Source organism: Gekko japonicus, unplaced genomic scaffold, assembly GCF_001447785.1.
Source record: "Gekko japonicus isolate JY-2015 unplaced genomic scaffold, Gekko_japonicus_V1.1 scaffold563, whole genome shotgun sequence".
NCBI classification, from domain to species: domain Eukaryota; kingdom Metazoa; phylum Chordata; class Lepidosauria; order Squamata; family Gekkonidae; genus Gekko; species Gekko japonicus.
The window spans coordinates 511,531-535,771 of NW_015166439.1; the positions used below are offsets into that span (position 1 = coordinate 511,531).

General features: G+C 46.7%; 1 protein-coding gene across 1 annotated transcript in view; it reads left to right on the forward strand.

The window, feature by feature from the left end:
- The first annotated feature begins 19,844 nt into the window (after positions 1 to 19,844).
- The window catches only part of SPTBN2 (spectrin beta, non-erythrocytic 2), a 78,798-nt gene continuing 74,401 nt past the window's right edge, over positions 19,845 to 24,241 (forward strand). The window contains exon 1 of the mRNA XM_015411947.1: positions 19,845 to 20,084. Coding sequence (XP_015267433.1) covers positions 19,949 to 20,084 — 136 coding nt within the window. The 5' untranslated portion in view covers positions 19,845 to 19,948. The remainder of the gene's footprint in view (positions 20,085 to 24,241) is intronic.

Here is a 24,241-nt window from a genome sequence, read left to right on the forward strand (position 1 = left end):
AGTCGCCCATCCAGTCCAACACTCTGTGTCACACAGTGGCCCAAACCCAAGTGCCATCAGGAGGTCCCGCAGTGGGGCCAAAACTCCAGAAGCCCTCCCATTGTTGCCCCCCCCCCAGCACCAAGAATATAGACCATCACTGCCCCAGACATAGTGTTCCATCTATACATTATGGCTAATAGCCACTGTACCGTATGTTTATCCAATCCCCTCCTGAAGCTGTCTATGCTTGTAGCCACCACCACTTCCGGTGGCAGGGAATTCCATGTCGTAATTACTCTTTGGGTGAAGAAATGCTTCCTTTTATCTGTTCTAACCCGACTGCTCAGCAATTTCATTGAGTGCCCACTTGTTCTTTTATTGTGAGAAAAGGAGAAAAGTACTTCTTTCTCTACTTTCTCTGTCCCATGCATAATTTTGTAAACCTCTATCATGTCACCCTTCAGTTGTCATTTCTCCAAGCTAAAGAGCCCTAACCTCTTTAACCTTTCTTCATAGGGAAAGTGTTCCATCCCCTTAATTTTAGTTGTCCTTTTCTGCACCTTTTCCAATGCTATAATATCTTTTTAGAGGTGCGGTGACCAGAATTGTACACAATATTCCAAATGAAGTTGCACCAAAGATTTATACAGGGGCATTATGATACTGGCTGATTTGTTTTCAATCCCCTTCCTTATAATCCCCATCGCAGCATTTGCCTTTTTTTATTTCTTCTCCTTTCCTGTCCCTCACTCTCCCATGGCAGGGCGGTCCTTCCGTCTCTCCAGCAGGTTGAACAAGCCAGGCTATGTGGCAAATGCAAGTAGGTTTGTTCATAGGTGGTGCAATCCTGACCCAAAGCAAGGCTTGTGGGAGGGAGGAGATGACTGGGCAAGCAACAGTTGGCTGCTGCCCTGACAGCAGGTTAGAATCAAAGGAAACCAGGCCCTCTTCAGTCAAGGGGCAGTGCCAAGAGGCCAGTGTTGAGCAGAGTCCCCCTTTTCCTCTTGTATCTGCACAATAACCTTGTGGGGTAGATTCAGGTGGGTCTGAAGCAATAGAACAAAGTTTGAGTTCAGTGGCACATTTAGGAGGTTTACAAGATTAGAGCAGGTAGAGAAAGAAGTACTTTTCTCCCTTTCTCACAATACAAGAGCTCGTGGGCACTCAATGACATTGCTGAGCAGTCGGGTTAGAACGGATAAAAGAAAGTACTTGTTCACCCAAAGAGTGATTCACACATGGAATTCACTGCTACAGGAAGTGGTGGTGGCTATAAGCATGGACGGCTTCAAGAGGGAATTAGATAAGCATATGGAGCCCCCTCATGGCTTCAAGAGGGAATTAGATAAGCATATGGGAATTAGATAAGCATATGGAGCCCCCTCATGGATCACTGCCTTGTCGTGGCGAGGGGGCTTGCGCAGTTCAATGAAGCTGTGGGCTATGCCGTGAAGGGCCACCCAAGACGGACAGGCCACAGCAGAGAACTCAGACCAAGCGTGATCCACCTGGAGAAGGAAATGGCAACCCACTCCAGTATTTTTGCCAAGAAAACCCCATGGACAGTATCAAAAGGCTAAAAGATATGACGCCGGAAGATGAGCCCCTCAGGTCGGAAGGTGTCCAATATGCTACTGAGGAAGAGCAGAGGACAAGTACAAGTAACCCCAGAAAGAGTGAAGCGGCTGGGCCAAAGCCGAAAGGACCCTCAGTTGTGGATGTGTCTGATGGTGAAAGGAAAGTCCAATGCTGCAAAGAACAATACTACATAGGAACCTGGAATGTAAGATCTATGAATCAAGGTAAGCTTGACGTGGTCAAAAATGAGATGGCAAGACTGAACATCGATATCCTAGGAATCAGTGAACTAAAGTGGACAGGAATGGGCGAATTTAACTCAGAAGACCATTATATCTACTACTGTGGCCAGGAATCTCGTAGAAAAAATGGTGTGGCCTTTATAGTCAACAAGAGAGTGCAAAAGGCAGTACTGGGATACAATCTCAAAAATGACAGAATGATTTCTGTCCGATTCCAAGGCAAACCATTCAACATCACAGTAATCCAAGTCTATGCCCCAACCACTGATGCAGAAGAGGCTGAAGTGGACCGGTTCTATGAAGACCTACAACACCTCCTAGAACTAACACCAAAAAATGATGTCCTCATCATCATAGGGGACTGGAATGCTAAAGTAGGAAGTGAAAAGGTAACTGGAATAACAGACAAGTTTGGCCTTGGAAAGCAAAATGAAGCAGGGCAAAGGTTAACAGAGTTTTGTCAAGAGAACACACTGGTCATAGCGAACACCCTTTTCCAACAACCTAAGAGGCGACTCTACACATGGACATCACCAGATGGGCAACACCGAAATCAGATTGACTATATAATTTGCAGTCAAAGATGGAGAAGCTCTATCCAGTCAGTAAAAACAAGACCTGGAGCTGACTGTGGTTCAGATCATGAGCTACTCATTGCAAAATTCAGACTTAAACTGAAGAAAATCGGGAAAACCATGAGGCCATTCAGGTTTGACCTAGATCACATCCCTGATGAATATACAGTAGAGGTGAAGAATAGATTCAAGGGTCTGGATTTGATAGATAGAGTGCCTGAAGAACTATGGACAGAGGTTCGTGACATCGTACAGGAGGCAGCAATCACCACCATACCAAAGAAAAAGAAATGCAAGAAAGCAAAATGGCTTTCTGATGAGGCTTTACAAATAGCAGAGGAAAGAAGGAAAGCGAAAGGCAAAGGCGAAAAGGAAAGATTTACCCAACTGAACGCAGATTTCCAGAGAACAGCAAGGAGAGATAAGGAGGCCTTCCTGAATGAACAGTGCAAAGTAATAGAAGAAAACAATAGAATGGGAAGGACTAGAGATCTCTTCAAGAAAATTGGAGAAATCAAGGGAGCGTTCCATGCAAAGCTGGCCATGATAAAGGACAAAAACGGTAGGGACCTAACAGAAGCAGAAGAGATTAGGAAAAGATGGCAAGAATACACAGAAGAACTATACAAGAAAGACCTCAATGTCCTTGACAAACACGACGGTATAATCACTGACCTTGAGCCAGACATCCTGGAATGTGAAGTTAAATGGGCCTTAGAAAGCATTACTAACAACAAAGCTAGTGGAGGTGATGGTATTCCAGCTGAGCTATTCAAAGTCTTAGAAGATGATGCTGTTAAAGTGCTGCACTCCATTTGCCAGCAAATTTGGAAAACGCAACAGTGGCCACAGGATTGGAAAAGATCAGTATACATTCCAATCCCAAAGAAGGGCAACGCCAAGGAATGTTCAAACTATCGCACAATTGCACTCATATCACACGCTAGCAAGGTCATGCTCAAGATCCTACAAGCTAGGCTTCAACAGTACGTGGATAGAGAACTACCAGAAGTACAAGCTGGGTTTCGAAGAGGTAGAGGAACTAGAGATCAAATTGCCAACATTCGCTGGATTATGGAGAAAGCAAGAGAGTACCAGAAAAATATCTACTTCTGCTTCATTGACTATGCTAAAGCTTTTGACTGTGTGGATCACAACAAACTATGGCAGGTCCTTAAAGAGATGGGAGTACCAGACCACCTCACATGTCTCTTGAGAAACCTGTATAAGGGCCAAGAAGCGACAGTTAGAACCGGATACGGAACAACTGATTGGTTCAGCATAGGAAAAGGAGTACGACAAGGATGTATACTGTCACCTTGCTTATTTAATATATATGCAGAGTACATCATGCGAAATGCTGGCCTGGATGAATCACAAGCGGGAATTAAGATTGCTGGGGAAAAGATCAACAACCTCAGATATGCAGATGATACCACTCTAATGGCTGAAAGTGAAAAGGATCTAAAGAGCCTCTTGCTCAGAGTAAAAGAGGAGAGCGCAAAAGTGGGCTTGAAGCTCAACATCAAAAAAACTAAGATCATGGCATCCGGCCCCATCACTCCTTGGCAAATAGAAGGGGAAGTCGTGGAAGTAGTGACAGACTTCACGTTCCTGGGATCCCAGATCACCGCAGACTGTGACTGCAGCCATGAAATTAAAAGACGCCTGCTCCTTGGGAGGAAAGCGATGGCGAACCTAAACAGCATGATAAAAAGTAGAGACATCACCCTGCCAACAAAAGTCCGCATGGTCAAAGCAATGGTATTCCCAGTAGTCATGTATGGCTGTGAGAGTTGGACTATAAGGAAGGCCGAGCGCCGAAGAATAGATTCTTTTGAACTATGGTGCTGGAGAAGACTCTTGAGAGTCCCTTGGACTGCAAGAAGAACAAATCAGTCAATCCTCAAAGAAATCAACCCTGACTGTTCCCTGGAAGGCCAGATAATGAAACTGAAGCTCAAATACTTTGGCCACCAAATGAGAAGGGAGCACTCACTGGAAAAGACCCTGATGCTGGGAAAGATTGAAGGTCAAAGAAGACGGGGACGGCAAAGGATGAGATGGTTAGACAGTGTCAGCGATGCAACGAACATGAAATTGAGCCAACTTCGGAGGACGGCGGAAGACAGGAGAGCCTGGCGGGAGATTGTCCATGGGGTCGCGAAGAGTCGGACTCGACTGTGCGACTGAACAACAACAACAACATGGAGCAGAGGTCCATCAGTGGCTATTAGCCACAAGGCATAGATAGGAACTCTCAGACTGGGGCAAGTGATGCTCTGTCTTCTTGGTGCTTGGGGGGGTCAACAGTGGGAGGGCTTCTAGTGTCCTGGCCCCACTGGTGGACCTCCTGATGGCACTGGTATTACTGGCCACTGTGTGATACAGAGTGTTGGACTGGATGGGCCATTGGCCTGATTCAACATTGGCTTCTCTTATGTAAGACCAAAAAAGTTTAATTCTGTGTATAAAGTCTCATATGCATGGACTCAGACTTTGTTCATGTGACGTAGGTGAGGCTTAGAGAGCATAACTGCCCCAGGGTTACGCATTGGAGCTGAGCAGGGATTTAAACTAGAGTATTCCTGGTACAAGCTTCTATTCACTTTGCCACACCCCATTCAGAATTTGATTTTTGTAGAACTACAATGAACGAGAGCTTTGGTGGTTTAGGGATAGGGTTGCCAGGTCCTACCTGGTAGCCGGTGGAGGGGGATCCTTGGTCTTCTTTGGGATCTTCTGCTGCAGAACTCTAGGGTTTGTAGCTGATTTTATCATAGAGTTTTGCCCAAAAACTAGAACGTCGCCATGCAGTGTCAGCAACGTGATGATGTCATTTCTGGGTGATGTCATAATGTAGCCTTTCAGGCCAGTTCGGACGGGTTCCTCTGCCCCTGGCAGGGGCCCGTCAACCTTATTTAGGGTTATATCCAGACTGTGGGGAGATTCTTCTACAGCGTCATGTTTCTGTGGCCTGCCCACTCTCTCCATGCCAACAACCTACTGCTTTCCTGTTCCTAGACCGTTGGTGATGTTTCTCTCTCCAAAGCCAATCAGACTTTTTTTGCTTTCCTCATGAAAGCTGCACTGACTGTGAACATTCTGCTGCTGATGCGTTTGGCCCTGAGCATTTCAGATGTTTGTCAGCATGCCACGATGTTGTTGTCCTTGAGTCCTACTGGAGCTGATTGTCATAACATTGTTGTGTTATGGTAAATATCACCATATCCAAACATGGGCCCAGTTAACAACCTGTTGCCCTCAAGGGTTCTAATCCTTCAACTGTTAGATATGTTAGGATGAAGTGACGTGTGCTGAGATTTTACATATATAATTAATTTTATAATAGTATATAATACAAAATTAATTACATAGGTAATTTTATTTTGTAATAGTGTCTTTTCTGCTTCTGAGTGGCCTGTAGGCTGTAATAAAGACTGACTGACTCACAGTATCCTAATGTTGGTGTTTAGCATTTAGCACCCTGACCTTTTATCTTACTCAAATGCCTCTGAGTGCATCATTGGTGGTTTCCACACAATTGTTTTACTCTGCCTTGGCTTTCTTGCCTCAGCTTTGTTTTCAGGAGGATTCACATGACATCATCCTGCTTTGTTTGCTGTCATATTTCCTGTATGTAGTTGTTTATGATATTTTTTTGAAAGATGGTAGGAAAAGTGCCTTTGGACACCATGTGGATAGGAAGGGGTGTGTTTTTGCATGCCCTGCCCACATTGCCACCCATATTATCTCAGCCCCCATGCGTGCCATGCCATCCCGCCTATTAGAGGGCTTTGGGGTGTTTTTTTTAAAAAAATCAGCAATTGACAGGTTGCTGTAGCACAAAAACATTGCAACAATCTATTGCTACAAAGTACTACTTCCCTTTTTTAAAGGATATTTTGTATCCTGCTCCTTTGTTGCACATGTTCTTCATTGTGGTGCCGGTCCTTTGCCGTAGAGCATACTTCAGTGGTGCTAGACACTTGTGTGTGTGCAAGGCCAACATTTTTCAAGGTGCCTCAAAGCACCTAGCACCTAGCATGAGAGGAATGTGTTCTGCAGCAAATAACTACCTCTGTAACAGATGATGAGAAGTGCACATGAAATGAAGGTATAGGATTCAAGCCAGACTCCCCAGCCCTTTTCATTGCAGAGTTATAAGAGGAAACATGCAGCCTGAACCTGCGTAACTCCGAAAATAAAGGGCCTAGAAACTTCCTTTCTTAAAAAATTGAAAGCTGGAGACTAGGACATTGTAGCAATAAATTATTATAATATTATTGCAGTATAGAGATTTGTCATTTTTTTTTAAAAGCTTGAAAGAACTCTTCCTTTGGTGGTGGGGGAAATGATAGCCACAGGTTCTGAGGTGAGGAAAATGCAAGTTGTGGGCACTCCGTTGCCACTATGAATGTCTCTGCATTTGCGGCAGCAATGAGAGCTACATGGAGAATTGCCTCTTGCCTTTGAGAGCTTTTTCTTGGAAATGTGATTACACTGGCAAGCTAGAATAGATGTAAAACACAGACCTTTTGTTGGAGAATTTTGAGTTGGGGTGGCTTGGGGGCTGGAAATGAAACATCAAGGCTGTGCGTCATCTTGAAGAAAACCAGAGGGACAGGAAGCCAGACTGCCGTGGTGCTCCCAATGAATGAGTAAACAAAATACTGCACATTTTTGCAGTGTTGCCATGATAGATGAGACCTGTCTGGAGGGAGAGGATGAGCGTCCTGGATGCAAAGCAGAGCTGGGATCTGTAGCGGAACCTGCCTCGAAGCAAAAAATCTATCAGGACCTGCCTTTCTCTAATGGTGCCTTACGAGGGGCAGCCCCTGTAAGCATGTGGAGAAAGGAGGTACACCCCAAACCCCACTAGCCCTTATCTAGTTAAGGGTTTGTGTATACTTCCTTAGCTAGTAAACCTTGATTCCCAGCACTAGGTCAAAGAGATTTCCTTTCAAAAGGGTTGTTGTGTTAGTCCATTGAAACCCACACAACACCAAGTCCTGTGGCATCTTCTGGGTTAACAATTTATGCCCCAAAACATTGGTGTACCACAGGACTCCTTGCTGTTTTCCATATTTCAGTTTAAAAACAGCAGCATTTTGTCTTTGGATTCCCAGTGGCAGGCAGTAAATAGGACCATCCAAGGTACAAGTGACGATAGTACTCTTCTTCAGTATGAATATTAAGCAACAAAAAAGGATGAAAAAGTGAGAGGAAAATGCTTAGAGGGATAAGCCTTGTTTTCTGTTTTCTTTCTGTATAAAATAGCCCTTGATTTAACTAAACCTGTGCCTTATGCAGAACATCTTGGGTTATACAGAGGCATGAAGGTGTAGAGAAAACAGATGAGACACTCCCTTAGAAAATACAAAAACCGGCAGTTATCTGAATCTATCTCTGGCACTAATCACAACTCACAGGTCCTGTGTAAAGCATAACAGATTAGCTTGCAATCTTGTTTTATAAGATTAGCTGTTCTGGTTTCACAGAATATAGTGCAGTGGTGAAGAGCAGCAGTTGTGAGTCATGAAAGGCCTAGTTACTGAAGTTACTAATTACTCAGCTTAGCCAGGAATTGTGCAGGTAAACAGCTGCTTGTTAGACTCAGTGGCCTCCCCCCCCACACACACCATTTGTAATAAATGAAGCTTATACATGTATTCCTGAATGACTTCAGAAGCTCTGAGGTAATGTGTGTGAAGCACTTCGAGAATTTAGAAAATCATTATACGCATCATCTTTGCTATATTTAATAGTACACGGGATGTGTAGTGCTGGTTTCGAAAACAGCCAAAACAGGCCACACAACAGAGATTTTTGTATACTTGCGGGACTCCCCAGACACGTAGAGAAACCTGCTTTGGCCCCGGTCATACGAGAGGTTTTGGGCCGGGAGAGGGATGGATCGGGGGCGGAGCAAACGGGTGCGATCCCACCGCAACATCTGGGAAGCGTTGCGCACCTGTCCCCGATCCGGCCCTTCTGCCCAAAACACGGAGCAGAAATGAACCACCTACGGAGGTGGTTCTTCTGGGACGGCCGCATCAAGGCCGGCCGTGGGATCGCCGGCGCGTCCTTTCGCCGGCGCATCCCCGGCTCCGCCCAATCTGCGCATGCTCAGGCATGCGTGGTCCAGCAGCCTCCCCCTCCCGACTGTGGCTTCCTCCCCGGCATCTGATTGTGCCGGGGAGCAATGGCACCGTGGCTAAGGGGATCCGTGGGATCCCGCCGCGGCGTCTCTATTTTGGTGCAGCTCTAATTTGCCGCACTTTGGCCGGTGTTTTCCCTGCCGTGTGGCAGGGACCTCTGTAAAGTAACCAAAGTCCTCCCTCCTCTCCAGTGGCCTGAATGAGAACTGAGTATGCTCCAGAAGGCATGGAATGTTGATGGCACAATCCATTAAAGGTGGGGGTGCCAACCTCCAGGTGGTGGCTGTAGATATCCTGGGATTACCACTGAGCTCCAGATGACAGAGATCAGTTCCCCTGGAGAAAATGGCTGCTTTGGAGGGTGGACTCTATGGCATTACAGCTCATCGAGGTCCCTCCCTTCACCAAACTCTGCCCTCCACTCCCAAATCTCCAGGTATTTCCTAAGCAGGCAACCGGGAAATTAGCCTGCTCAAGCCCTGAGATTTTGTACTTATCCGGAAGAGGTGATTTTGATGGTCAGATGGGAGACAGAGTTCCCCCTTCTGTAATTCTATCTATATAGTACATTATTATCCCACCCTTCCAACAAGGAGCTGAGTGGGTGTCCAGTCTGTGACCAAATATTCTTGTCGTAATCAAAGCACATGTGAATTTTTGACACATGGTATAGTATGGCTATGTATATTATATAATAAATATAAAATAGCTGTGTATTATATATATATATTAGTATGTAATAGTGTGCATTTGTATAACACTATAAAGTTTTATTATGCTGTACTAATTATATATTAGTATAGCATTATACAAACTTTCCCTCTAAAGGGTTCTTTGAGTGTGGGCTCTCTGTGGACTTTGAGAGAGGGAAAGACAGAGGCTTGTACTGGCCGCTGTAGCAGTGGACACCATGTACAGGAGTACACATTTAGCACTGCACTCTATACTCTGTTCCCTCTACTCACCAACAGCTGGTTTTTAAAACACTAATGCATACCAGTGAAAATAGTGAAAGGCCTGTACCTTCCTGAAATTTGTTGAAACTGTGGCCACACTTTTCGAGAGTGTGGGTTGGGCTGTCTCACCTCTCCTACAGGGCCCTCTCACATGAACACATGGTGCTGCTGTATATTGAATCGGACCATTGGTCCATCCATGTTGTCTACTCAGACTGACAGCTAGGGGAAAGGGGCCATGGGTTGGTGGTGGAGCATCTTCTGTGCATGTGGAAGATCCCAGGTTCAATCTCTAGCATCTCCAATTGAAAGGAACAAGTAGTAGGTGATGTGAAAGATCTCTGCTTGAGCCTCTGGAGAGCCGATGCTTGTCCATCGATAACAATGATCTTCATAGTCTGATTCAGTATAAAGCAGCTTTGCGTGCGTGGGAGTTTTTGAGTTGGCGTTTGCAGGAGAGACTTCTGCAGCTGCCTTTGGAAACAACTCTCCAAAGATCTCAAGCAGACGCCTCTCCCAGCCCTGAGAAACCAGCGATTGAACTTGAGATCTTCTGAATGCAAAGCATGTGCTCTATCACTGAACTACTACTTCTTCCTTTGGAGGAGGATTTAACAGTATTTACTACTTATGTAGAAGTCTAATTCCCATTTCACAGACAAAAAACTGAGGCTGAGAGAAAGAGTTGACAAAGTGCTGCTTCTTTTAAGACATTCTGTGAGCCTGTTCAGTTTCCTTATGTACAAAATTATGACAATGCACAAATGTATGTAAATCAAGGGGGTTTCTTTCCTTTGCCTGACCTGGATGGTTCAGGCTACCCTGATCTCATCATTGGAAGCTAAGCAGAGTCGGCCCTGGTTAGTACTTGGATGGAGACCTCCAAGGAAGTCCAGGGTTGCTATGCAAATTCAGACAGTGGTAAACTACCTCTTTTCATCTCTAGACTTGAAAACCCTACAGGATCACCGTAAGCTGGCTGCAACTTGACAACACTTTCCACCATCGTGTTAACTTCCAAATACATGAGAGCAGGGGTTTCATTTTTGTCCTAATTGCAGCTCCTGCATAAATGGAAGAAAAAGCTACAGTGTACACTTGTGTGCATGTTTATTCACTGATGCAGTATTTGTGCATTCTGTACTTGGGCCATCTGCAAGTTGGGTCCAAAACCGAGAGTAAGATACAGCCCACCAGAAGTGGGACTCTCAGCTCAGACCTTCCAGATCCAACTGTAATGCTGCTTGCAAAAGTTTCTGTAACGAGAACAGATGGAAGAGATGAAGGGGGCCAAAACTGGATGAGCAGATGCTGAATGGGGTGGAGGGGGTGGAAGGGAAGAAAGTAGGCAATGTTATTTGGGACAGAAGGAATCTAGAGCAGAAAAAAGGTATACATTTTTAAAAGGCAAATTAAGAGAATTTAGCTGCTTGTGTTCAATTTGGCAAAGAACAGATTGAGTTCGCTGAGTAATCCCAGTCTCAAGGCATTCCGTGCTCCTCTTGCCCTTGCAGGTGGACAGTGCCCCCCCTGCGGAAATCACCATGAGTAGCACCCTCTCCCCCACCGACTATGACAGCCTGGAGATCCAGCAGCAGTACAATGACATCAATAACCGCTGGGAACTGGCCGATGAAGACTGGGACAATGAAAACAGCTCAGCTCGTCTTTTTGAGCGTTCCCGCATCAAGGCGCTCGCAGGTAAGGGGCACCTGCAGCTTAATTTTAGCTAGTACTGTGCCTTTTGGCAATTGAACATGTGAATTAGTGTCTTCAAGCACATGCGGAGTGCCTTTCCGTTACGCTCAATGAGGCTGTCTGCACAAAGGGGTTGGAAATATTGCCTGTTTCACCATATGAAGTGTTTTCCAGTTCTCATCACAAGTGTGGCAAGACAGGCTGGGTTGGGTGGCCGTACTTTCTCACGCATTTCTTGGGGGATATGTCAAGCTCTGTAGAATGCATTTTGCAACCATAGGGTTGTAAAGATAGAAGTTCCAGAACTCAGTGGTTGGGTTAAATTTATTGGGTCAGAGGCTGGTTTGAGCAGATGCTAAGCCCCCATTTAGGGGCTGTTTTCACTTTATGCTGGTCTCCCGAGAAAGTCGGAAGCTGTGCAACCCTGGGAGCTCAGTGTGAAGAATTTTTGTACAGTATGTAATGGTTTCGGGTGCTTTATAAATAACACCCAGCTAGGGTTGCCAACTCCAGGTTGGGAATTTGCCCAAGACCTGCTGAGATCCCTGCCCTTCCCAATCTGAAGCTGCAACCCTACAAGCCTACAATATCCACACACACCATCCTTAGAGAGTCAAATAAATTTGCTGTAACACCTTTATGGGGTTTAGAGATTCTGGCACAGGAACAGAATAATCCTGGCCAGCAGTTGCAGGGGGAACCTTGTAACTGACACACACACATACCGAAAGCCTAATGGATGTTGTAGTGTCCACAGTCATTTGGAGAGCAGCACGATCCTGTATGTTGACTTGCTGATGCTAGATGGCTTGAATATTACCTGTGCAACAAGGCATGCTAGTCTGCCAGGTGTTCCTGTGAAGACACCCTTTAGCTGGGGATGTATACATTCTCCAGCTTGGCAATTGCTTGGATACCTCTGCTCCCAAGTCTGGAAACCCTTCTTTCTAACATGTGGAGAGTCATATTGGGAAAACAAAAGCACTTTGCTCAAGCTCAGAGGCACATTAGAAGGAATCTTAGGGCACAGTTATCAAACAAGATGTGGCGTCACTAGTACCCCTTACAATGTTTTATGTAGTATTTCTTTAAATTAAAAAAGGGGTTTCTTACAGCTTGCAGTATTCTCTCATTACGCTCCTGTGAGGTACTTCTCCCCTTATTCTCCATTTCCAGGTGGGACAACTGAGGCTGTTTTGCCTGGGGCTATGTGGAGAATCTGTGGCAATAGCTCTCCCAAACTTTCTCTCCAGTGGGCCATAGTGATTGATTCCTGGGGAAACTAAGGAACTGAGCCAAAACCTGACAGTACCCTGGAGTCCAGGCTCGTAGGGCCAAAAGCAGTCCTCCCTTCCCCATCTGCTGCTCTCTGTCTGCTGTACTTTGCTCCCACCCTCGATGGCCTTGCTTTATGTTTACCAGACTCCCTCTTCTCTGTTTGCATAGCATGCTGGGAGGGGGCTGTTTGCTGCCATGCCTAGACCAGCCACAAAGACGTGACCCCCGCCACCCATGAGCACATACCAAGGGGATGCGTGTCTGCAGAGAGACTCCAGCCAGTGAAATTAGGGGCAGCTGGGCCAGGCGCCATGGCCTCCTTATCCCCAAGTCTCTGTGAGCGACAAACAAATGAACCCTTATCACACCTTGTACACCCCGAGTCTTAACGCTCGTTTTCTCTCTCCCCCATAACGTCAGCCCTCCCTTCTTCTGCAAAATTACGTAGGTACCACTTTATTTCTCAAACGGGAGGTGCTGGGTCTCTGCCTTGTCTGAAAGTTCCCCCTTTTGCTCTGCTGGTGAACTCTGGCTGACTAGAACTCTGGGCTGTATTTCTTCTGAGGGAAAGGCACCATGTACATGCTGTGAGACACACAGCCTTTCCCTCAGAAGAAATACAGCCCAGAGTTCTAGTCAGCCAGAGTTCACCAGCAGAGCAAAAGGGGGAACTTTTTCTTGGACTAAGTCTCTTTCTTAATTAAGCTCTCTAGGTATTGACTCCAGAAGTTCTGCCTCCCAGCTCAGTAAAACCTCTTTCCCCATTCCAGAGCTTGGGAACTGTTTCATAACTTCCCAAATCCATTGTAATGTAATGGAGACCTTGTATGTGGATCAGATGAAGTTGCCTTATGAATCAGGTATAGTATTTGGCTGTCCATGGTCTCAGTCAGAGAAAGGTCTTTCCCAGCTGTGGTTGCCAGTCTCCAGGTGGTTTGGAAAGAAGTAAACAACTGTGATGTATAATGCATTTCTGCTTCTACTATTGTTACTTTAATAATCCTTGCTATTTGTTCTGTAGGATCTCCATCAGTCTTAACATAATTGTTGGTATCCATCAGTTGTCTCTGTACTTCATCGACGTAATCTATTTTGTCTAAAATTACAATACTTCCCCCTTTATCAGCAGGTTTTATGATTATACTCTCATCATTTTTCAAATCCTGTAGGGCCTTAGTCTCCTGTTGGGATAAGTTATTCCACGGATGCTTCTGTTGCTTTTCTAATTTGTCCACCTCTAGTTCCAGCTCCTGCGAACCTAGCGGTTCGAAAGCAAGAAATTGCAAGTAGATAAATAGGTACCACTTCAGTGGGAAGGTAACAGCGTTCCGTGCGCCTTGGTGTTTAGTCATGCCGGCCACATGACCACGGAAACGTCTTCGGACAGCGCTGGCTCTTTGGCTTTGAAATGAAGATGAGCACTGCAACCCTAAAGTCGGATTCGACTGGCTTTTGAGCAAGGGAACCTTTACATTTACCTTTTAATAATAACCGTTCAAACATCATAATATTATAATCATATACATTCGGTACAAAGGTGGATTTTGAGTGCCAGGTTGATCTATCAAGATTGTTATCAGAATCTCCAAACAGTTTTCTAAGTTTTATTAACCGAATCAACCAGGCTCTTTTTGTAGCAGGGACTCATTTGCATATTAGGCCATACCCCCCTAATGTGGCCAATCCTCCAAGAGCTTACAGAGCTCTTCTTAAAGGAGCTACTGTAAGCTCTTGGAGGATTGGCTACATTAGGGGTGTGTTGTTTAATATGCAAATGAGTACCTGCTACAAAAAGAGCCCCCCTTGAAAAAGTTATACACGAAACGAGATAATATACATGCTCCGTTGTGTTGATGGCATTTGCATTTCTTCCAGAAATTTCTGGTCTTTGGAGACTTTTTTGCCATTATATGTCATGGTTGTTTACTTCTTTCCAAACTTTCATCCCATGATCTCTCTCTCTTTGTTTTGCAGTCTCCAGGTAGTGGCTGGAGATCTCCCAGTATTACAACTGGTCTCCAGGTTACAGAGATCAGCTGTCCTGGAGAAAACGGTTGGACTTTATGGCATTATACCCCACCTCCCCCCAGGCTCCACCCTCAAAATCTCCCAAATATTTCCTAACCCAGAGCTGACAATCCTGTTCCCAGCACTGATCACCTGAGATCTTTTAACTGAAGAGGCTTTCTGGGATCGAATGTGGGTCCTTGTGTATGGATGTTCTTGACCCACTGAGCTATGCCCTTATTTCTCCCTTTGTTGGTTGGTGTCCTAGTGATATCTCCCTGGATTAGGAATAGAACCCAGGACTCTTGCATCACAGTCTTGCCTTCCCAACCCATTAGCTCTCTGATTTAGAAGGAAATAACACAGGTTTCTTGTTTAGGAAACATCCTTCAAAGGAATTTATTGCACCATGTCATCTGAGCTCAAGATCAAGCTTTCCGACATTACATAAAGTCATGTTTGTGGCCGTATGTGGGCCGCTTCCCTTAGAAATAAATTTTAAAAGGGAATATGGAAATCTCAGCCTTGGCTCTTGGATGAGGTACTGCAGAGAACCAGACTGTTTCTACATGGAGGCTTTGCTGCACCCTGGCTCTCAAACTGGAGCAGTGTTCTCCGGAGCAATCAGACAACATTGTCTTACAGCTCTTCTCCTTCCATTGCCTTCTGTGGTTACCCTACGTAGCTCCAGTTGTTCCAGAACATCAGAATCAAAGTGGATTTGCCCACATTGTTGACTGGAGGGTGTGGATTTTCAAATATCCCTGCCCACATCCACTGTCTTTTTCGATTCTGTCTTTTTGATGCCTGCCACTCACACATACCCTGCTGTCAATGGGTTTTTCTTTGCTTAAAAAAATTGATATATAGCATCATAACACTATAGAGATGTACCTACTATTCACTTTTTTTTAAAAAGTGGGCAAAAGGCCTCAGCTGTGGCGGGTGGGATGGGGAATGGTGGGTGCAAAGGAATAGGGAGGGAAGAACAGGGCCTTGCCCCATGTGGAGGAGGAGGAGGAGGAGGAGGAGCAGATTGGATTTATATCCCGCCCTTCACTTGGAGTCTCAGAGCGGCTTACCAACTCTTTTCCCTTCCCCTCCCCACAACAGACACCCTGTGAGGTGGGTGGGGCTGGGAGAATTCTGACACAAACTGCTCTTTTTCAAGGACGGCTGTGCCAGAGCTTGTGACTGACCCAAGGTCACATCAGCAGGTGCAAGTGGAGGAGTGGGGACTCAAACCCGGTTCTCCCAGATTAGAGACCGCACACTTAACCACTACACCAAACTGGCCAGTGAATGCTCCATTACTGCTACAGCTGCCTCTCCATTTGCAGCAGTGATGAGTCCACAATGGGGAATGATCCTGCATGGAAGCAGCACCAGTTGAAGTTGCCACACTTGAGCCCATTTGTGGCATATATGGTAAAAAAAGGTAAAGGTAAAGGTTCCCTTGCTCGAAAACCAGTCGAATCCGACCCTAGGGTTGCGGTGCTCATCTCCGTTTCAAAGCCGAAGAGCCAGCGCTGTCCGAAGACGTTTCCGTGGTCATGTGGCCGGCATGACTAAACACCAAGGCGCATGGGACTTGGGTATAAAAATGTACCTGAGTTTGAATGGGGAAAATGCACTCATGCCGCTTCCAGTTTTGAATTGTGTGCACATATTTCAGTGATCAGGTGTTCCCTTCCTTAAGCAGAGGCACGTCACTGAAGAGAGGAGTTTTGTTTCCATGGTTGTTGCAGAGGAATGGAGTCACACGAAGCTGCCTCATGCTGCATCAGACTCTTCGTCCATCAAAGTCAGTGTTGTCTGCTCAGCCTGGCAGCAGCTGTCCAGGGTCTGAGGCAGAGGTCTTTCAGATCACCTACTGCCAGATCTTTCAACTGAAGATGCGGGGGATTGAACCTGGGACTTTCTGCATGCCAAGCAGATGCTCTTCCACTGAGTCACAGTCACTCCCCTCCTCTCATAAATGCACACGTAGTATTTACAGCCGAAAGTCAAGGCTGACCCAAGGGACAAAATTTGCTGCCTGAGGAACAAAAATCAAAGGCACCCCCCACATCCAGATTAACACAAGGCACAACAGCACTCCTGTTCATTTTGGTGGGGCTTTTGTTTTGCAGGAGATCTTGCAGATGGATTGCACCCTGGAGGTAGAGTTGCCAGCTGTGGGTGGGGAAATCGTGGAGATTTGGGGGATGGAGACCGGGGAGGTCAGGATTTGGGGAGGGGAGGGACCTCAGCAAGGTACAATGGCATACAGGCCTCCCTCCAAAGCAGCCATTTCCTCCAGGGGAACTCATGTCTGTCATCTGGAGATCAATTGTAATAGCAGGGGATCTCTAGGTCCCACTTGGAGGCTGCCAGCCCTACCTGGAGAGCAGGTTGCTCTGTCGGTTGTCCTGTTGCTTCTAATCCACCCACCCTTCTGCATTTTGTATTTTACTATTTTAAACTCTTGATACTTCTTAACTTCCTGAAGGACTTGGGTCATTAATCTCCTTCGCAGTTCCGGGGGAGAGGCGGTCTCAGGGGAAGTGGAGAGGAAAACCGAAAGAGCTGACCCCGGACCGCAGAAGCGGCCAATGCAGGAATCCAGCTTTGGGTTGAATGGCACCCCCCTCCAATGCTGTGGAGTCTTGTGAGCAAAAATTCCACTTTGTGAGCAACTGGCATTAAAGTTGTGAGCGAGCGATTTGGCCCCTGCATAAATTAGTTTGCTCTGGAGCCCTCCTTCCTGCGCTAAGACAAAAATGTGTGGCCTGGAGGCTAAAAAACTGTGAGCTAGCTCACACTGACTCAGCTTAGAGGGAACACTGCCCCCCTCCCCCTTTGGGAACCCCTCCATAGTGTGAACAAGCGCAGTCTTGAGCAGTCAGATGCTCCAAGCCAGACCAGGCTGAAAAGGAGCATCAAGCCCCACTTGTGGTCTCCAGCCTCATATTGGCTGAGGAAGGATTCCAGGAAGATCTGCCTGGGAAGGGTGGTAAAAAGTCACTTAATGACAGTCTGCAGTGATATATGTGCAGGGTGGGGTAGGTCGGCAGTCAGGAAATTCTGGAAGCGGGGTGGGGGGGGGAACACCTTGTGTGGTGTGTTCGAATGGGGGGGGTGAGCCACATTGCTGATGATAACAATAGTTTCTTTGTGAAACAACTTCAGAGTGCTGTAGGAGCAAGCCTTGGAGCTACACAGGATTCTTCTTCAGGCGCGGATGTCAAAGCAGGAATAATTGACATAAAACCAAGTAGATGATACCAAGTTGGTGTTGAAAATTCTGGGTGCATAATCCAGATCACTGAGCCTGCCTCAGCGAAGGTTCGGATGTTCTGTCTTGTACTCCCTAACTCCAAATGTGTAGAGCTGGCTGTACTTATCCAGCATTGAGAAGATGATACTCTGCACCTGCTCAGAGGCATGCTTTTTGTTACTATTATTTCACACATTGAAAGACTGCACGCTACCCTTCAGAACCAGTTCTGAGGGTGAGGGTTCATTCTAGATAACAAACATTTAGAACATAAGAGACGCCAATGTTGGATCAGGCCAAAGGCCCATCCAGTCCAACACTCTGTGTCACACAGTGGCCAGAAATACCAGTGCCATCAGGAGGTCCACCAGTGGGGCCAGGACATTAGAAGCCCTCCCACTGTTGCCCCCCCCCCAAGCACCAAGAAGACAGAGCATCACTTGCCCCAGAGCCCCTATCTATACCTTGTGGCTAATAGCCACTGATGGACCTCTGCTCCATATGTTTATCTAATTCTCTTTTGAAGCCGTCCGTGCTTGTAGCTGCCACCACCTCCTGTGGCAGTGAATTCCATGTGAATTCCATTAATCACTCTTTGGGTGAAGAAGTACTTCCTTTTATCTGTTCTAACGGAAGAAGGACCCCCCCCCCCCACCTTGCCTTTCCCCAGCTCACAAGCTGTGTTCCAGAAAATGAACTGCAGTCCCCCAAGTGTGCAACCGGGAAGTAAATCTGGGGCCAAAAAGTCTCCTCACCCTGGGCAGGGCAGGATGAGGCAGCAGTGGCTACACAAAGGCAAACAATAGGGAAGCAAATCCCATATTGTTCAGCCCCAGTGGCTGGTATGAGCTCTTTTTGTTGGGTCACTCTCTCTTTTTTTCCAAAATCCTGGGAACCAGCAGGACCTGGTTTCTCTCCTCACTTGTTTCCTTGTCATTTTCTCTGCACAGCAAACACAAAGCCCTTTCTGCCTACACAGCCACCTCCTTCAGGCTGGGGCCGGAGTAGAGAGGGCTGGAAACTTGAACTCCTGGGTTCCCTTGAAGGAGGACAGTAGGGGAAAGGGGTTGAGTTAGTCAGGATCTCAAAACAGTGGCTAGGAGGTGGGGAGAGAGGTGCAATAGCTCAAGCTTGCTTAGATGTCATCATCCAGTCCTGGAAAACTTTTTCCCATCTAGTTATTTAATTAAATATTTCTGTATTGCCTTTCCCACCAACTATAGCAGGGGAAGGATGTGTGATTCAAATCTCAGAAAAAAGCACTCTGCATGTGTTCAGATAACTTTTTTCTTTGTCAGTTTGCATCCTTCAGGGTTGAGCTTTGACTCTGCAAATAGGTTTTGTGATGTTTATTATGCCCATTTTACAGACTGGAGGAGAGTGACTGAGGCCAAGAGAGGGACATGCTCCAGTGCATGGCACATCCGTGGCAAAGATCGGCCTTGAACGGAGCCTCTCGGATACAGAGTAGAGCCCATGGTTAACTTGAGCCAAGGCTTAGCCCCAGAACTCAGTTTTAAAGCCCTCTGCTCCGGAATAGGATGCCTTTTTAACATCTCTTTCTCTCTCCTTGTAGTAAGCAAACACTTGAAACTAAGGGCCAAGAATTCCAGGTCAGGGAAAGTAATTTCCAAGGAGGTTTGAGCCCCAGCCCCTCTTTTCCTGTCTTTAAAAAAGAAAAGAAAAAAGAACTAACCTTTAGATAGACCCCAGAAACTGCATAGCCCATCCCTGGCTGAAAAGAGAATTCAGGTGTTCTGGCACTCTGTTGTTGTTACGCTTGTCCCCTAGACATTGCTCTCTTTCCTGGAGCTGGACCTGGAACCCAGGCATCCTGAGCCCTATTCAGTAATAGCCTTGGCTAACCCCCAATGCTGAGATTTGCTAGTTTCAGACTGTTGCACTCTGTGTGTGTGTGTGTGTGTGTTTGTTTGTGGGCAGGCTGCCCAGCCCTCCCCCTCCCATGCGTAGTTGGGCTAAGGGCATTGCTGCGCGCGCACTCTTACCTTTCAGAGCAGCCCAACCTGTTTTTATGTAAATTGCCCGGGCCCTCCCTCTTTCCCTCCCTTTGCCTGAGAGGGGGCAGTAAACTCCCTTGGAACATTCACACCAAAGTGCTGAAGATTACCTTCCTGCTACCTGGGCCCAGCTGCAGCTGGGGGGGAGCCTGCAGTGGTGATCCAGAGGGGGGGGGGTGCCCCAAGCCCCAAGGATGTACCAGTCTGAACCAGAGCTGATGGAGGAAAGCCAGAGCCCTCCTCCGATGCCTCATGAGCTGTCCCCAGCAGCCTTCATCAACGCTATACAGTACGCCAATGTGTTGGAGGGCAGGTTCAAGCAGCTTCAAGGTAGGTGTGTGTGTGGGGGGGAGGCTGGGTAGAGACACGGGGGGAAGCAAGTTGGCAGTGAGAGAGGCTCCCCCCTTCCCCATCTTCCTGGTCAACGCGAGCCATTGGGGACAGGAGCTCTAATCCTCAAGGTGCTGCCAGGAATTAGCTAAACGCATGCTGGGTTTGCAAGGGGTAAAAAACAGTGGCATGGCTGAGATTCTTTGGGGCCATGCCTAGGTGCCCCCTGCCTGTAGTGGAGGAAGGAGGAGGGATGGAGAATACAAGATCCTGGTCTGGGAACTGGGAGCAGCAAAGGCACCCTCACGTTCTGGAGGATAAGGTCAGGCTCGGGTGGGAAGGGAGACTTTTGACAAGAGAGAGAGAGGAAGGGCAGAAACATGAAAGGGCTGTTCAGTGTGGCATGCAGAAGAGAGACCTGTAGGAAGAGGCACAAAGATGTACCTCTGAACTGTCCTACATGCAGGAAGCCCCATTTCTCTCCCCGGTCATACTACAACCTGTATCTTTCTCCCCATACGTCTGCTCACTCTAGCAAACTCTTGAAGTGGCAGGCACAAGATCCTCATACTTCTTCAAGGTAATTCACAGGCAATAAGGACCTTTTCCTCCCCTGCAAATCATGGATATGAATCACCCTATAAGCAAAGAATTAGCCAGTGGCATTTTCTCCAGATTAGTTCATACAGAGTATTGTTTGTTGCCCTAAACATGTTTCAGGAAAGGGACTCTACAGTATTCCTCTGAGTCCAGAGCCCCAGTGCATTCACCCCAGTGTACCTCCCACTTGCGTAAATGCATATCAAAAGACCAATTTCTTTCTTTAAAAAGCAGCTGTCCTAGGTGGGCTTCAAGTCCAGCTGGCACCCCCTTTAGTATGACGGTGGAGTGGGTGGAGAAGGTGCTGACAGTGGCCTTGAATTTGCAATATTGGGGGGGGGGGTTGCTTGTTTTTTTAAAGAAATCTAGATATATAAATGTATAGCCTGCACCTAGTGTTCAGCTGGTTACCAGGTATCCCTGCATTTGGGGGAGAATGTAAATGCAAGGAGGGTCCTAGTGGAGAATTTAAATTGAGTTGCAAATTGGATCCTGTGACATTAAGAGGACATAGAACTCCTGGGTTCTACTCCCATTTCTGGAATGTTTTATTCATTTTAGCCTTGTTTGTCTATTTATTTATTTGGGCGTTTATGACCTGCCTTTGTCCCAAAGGGGCTCAAGGTGGATTAAGGCGTGATATGAAAAAATATCACCTAAACAATATTAAAACCAATAAACAGCTCTCAAACACATAGTCAGCGATTGTCTAATTTAACTCTGTAAACAATTACTGACTTAAAAAGAGTCTCCTAAATAATTCTGCCTTCCAGTGGCGCTGGAATGTTAACGTGAACACCATTTCTCAGTTCTGGTGTCACAACCATAAAAGCTCTAGTCTGAACTTGGCAATGTCTGAATCTGCTTACAAGTTGGAGGTCTGACACAGGTCTTGGCCTGACTGAGGAACAAAGTTGCTTATGCAGGAAGGTATTAGGAGAAGCGGTCTTGCAGATAGGAGGATCTCTGGCTAGTCAGTCCTGTGATATGTGAACCAGATACTAGTAAAAGGGCTGCCTCTGAGTCTGTACAAAGTGCTTTTTACCACCAAATCACTAAGCACCGTCTGGCATACATCTGCTAACAGAGAACAGTGCTTCTGTGAGATGGCCATATGGTGGTGGGCTTTGAACTTCACTACCTTCCCTTGAATAAACTGATCAACAAGTGGGGTTTAAAAGACTGGATTTCAGGACAACTGGGTTTGGTTATGACATCTGGGGGAAGAGGAGAGAAGGATCTTCTGGGTTACAACAGGAGGTGGCAGCTCTGAGACAGGACTCTTGGGTTTAATTCTCTGCTCTAGGGATTGGGGGAAGAGAGGGTGGTAAGACACTGGAATCAGCATTTTTAGGGAGGGGTTTTGCCTGTGCTGGATTAGGGCAATGTGACTGGCAACAGAGATTCCTTTCATCTGGGGTCAAACAAAAAATAATAATAATGAAAAAGAACAAAAGAGGTCTCTGGCATTTTAAGGGCTAACAGATTTACAGTGCCAGAAGCTTTTGTGAACTGGAGCCTGTTTGATCATATGCATACAGTTTTATTCTTTGTCTGCAAATAGAGACACGGATACAGAGAAAAATGACTGATTTGACAGCAGTGGGGCCAAAACAGCATGCAACGCTAGGGTGGTAGCTGGTCTGTGACCTTTTAAGGCAGGTTCCAAATTCATACAAAATAAGAAAGGAGGGATCTAATTTACAAAAGCAAATGGGAAGTTATGCTAACCTTCGATCACAGTTTTGGTTTCTTTCTCACTGAATGCCTTTGGTGGGAACAAAACCAAAATTGTGATTGAAGTCCGTAAGAACATAAGAAGAGCCATGCTGGGTCAGACCAAAGGCCCATCAAGTCCAGCTTTCCTTTCATATAGTCGCCATAGGATATAGTGATGCATTTAATAGAATTTGCTGATAACTAGGAACTCCATGCTAAAGTTTCCCTTGGAACTTACTTAAAAGAAGATTGGTGACTTCTAGGTCAGCACCAGAATTGTTCCGCCACTGACTTTTCTGAATGCCGACCATTTTTGATATCACGCTAGGATCCATTTATTCTCTTGTACAGAAACTAACTTCTTTGTCCTAGCAAAAGGGACATTGTTGGCAGTTTAGCATATATATTGCATTCGGGGATGAGCTGGTGAACGAGCCCCTGATGGTATGGCTAGAGGTGCCAGCTCTGGGTTGGAAAATACCTGGAGACTTTGGGGGGGGGTGGAGCCAAGAGAGGGCGGGGTTTAGGGAGGGGAGGGACCTCAGCATGGTACAATGCTATAGACTCCACCCTTCAAAGCAGCCATTTTCTCCAGGGGAGCTGATCTCTGTCGCTGGAGATCAGTTATAAAAGTGGGAAACCCCCAGGCCCAACCTGGAGGCTGGCAGCCCTAGGTATGTCTGATATGATCCGGTCCTGTCATAGTGTTGCCTGTGGGTATAAAAATATTACCACAAGAGGACAGTAGCAGCTTACAACACCCTTGGATAGGTGGTTGTGTAACGGTAGCGATGTGTGGTCAAGTACCTTGAGTGGGTTTGGGGACAGACACAGTTGGCATCTCTGCTTGTGCTGCTGGGCCTAGTCCCCAAGTTTATGTCTGTTCAGAGCAGTCTGTAGTTGCTGCTTGGTAGTAGCCATTTTATGATAAGATTGGCCTGTAAGCAAGAAGAGGCCTACCCTTTCCCTCCCTCAGGCCTGTGTGAGAGAAATTATCGTTGAGATTTTTTTCCCCCAGAGGCTGGGGTGTGTGTTGTTGTTGTTGTAGGTTATGGAGCAAGTGGGACTCATCTTAGACAGCCACCATATCATAAAGGGCTACTCAGGAACAACAACGGCTGATCTAAGAGAGGCACAAACGCAGACACAAGGCCTTGTGGTTGAACCTTGTCCTTGGTCTGGTTTCCTAATCTAATGCCTGGGAGCCAGGGCTGTAGGGGTTCAGTTTAGGGCTGCACGGCAACAACAGCATGGGAAATTCCTGGAGATTTGGGGCTGGAGCCTTGGGGAAGGAAGGAAGGCAGCATTTGGGGAGGACAGGGACCTCAGCAGGGCCGGGATGCCATCAAGTCCACTCTCCAAATCGACCGTTTTCTCCAGGGGAACCGATTTCTGTCGTCTGGAGATCAGCTGTGATTCAGGGAAAACTCCAGGCCCCACCTGGAGGTTGGTAGCCATCGCTTCAGTCTCAGCCTCCAGCAGGGGTTAAAGTCCAAGGGTGATAGTGGAGTGTAGTTCGCATGCAACCGAGACTCATTCTCTGAAAACACTCTGTGTCTCAAAAGCATTCCCCATCAGTTGGGGCTCTTCCATCCAGGCTTGGGGATGGCACAGCAGCTCTGCTCTGGCATGTCTCAGTGACTCAGGGACAGGGCAGGCTGAACTCATTGCCGCCGCCGCCCCCCCCCCCAATAGCTGTCTCTACATGCACCACATGTGTAATGGGCTGGGGCAGAGGAGCAGCAGCTGCCTGGGCTGCAGGGCAAATGCCAGCCGTGCAGAAGACCATGAATAAATACAAATCCAGAGTGAGGCAAGCAGCATGCAGCCTTACCTGA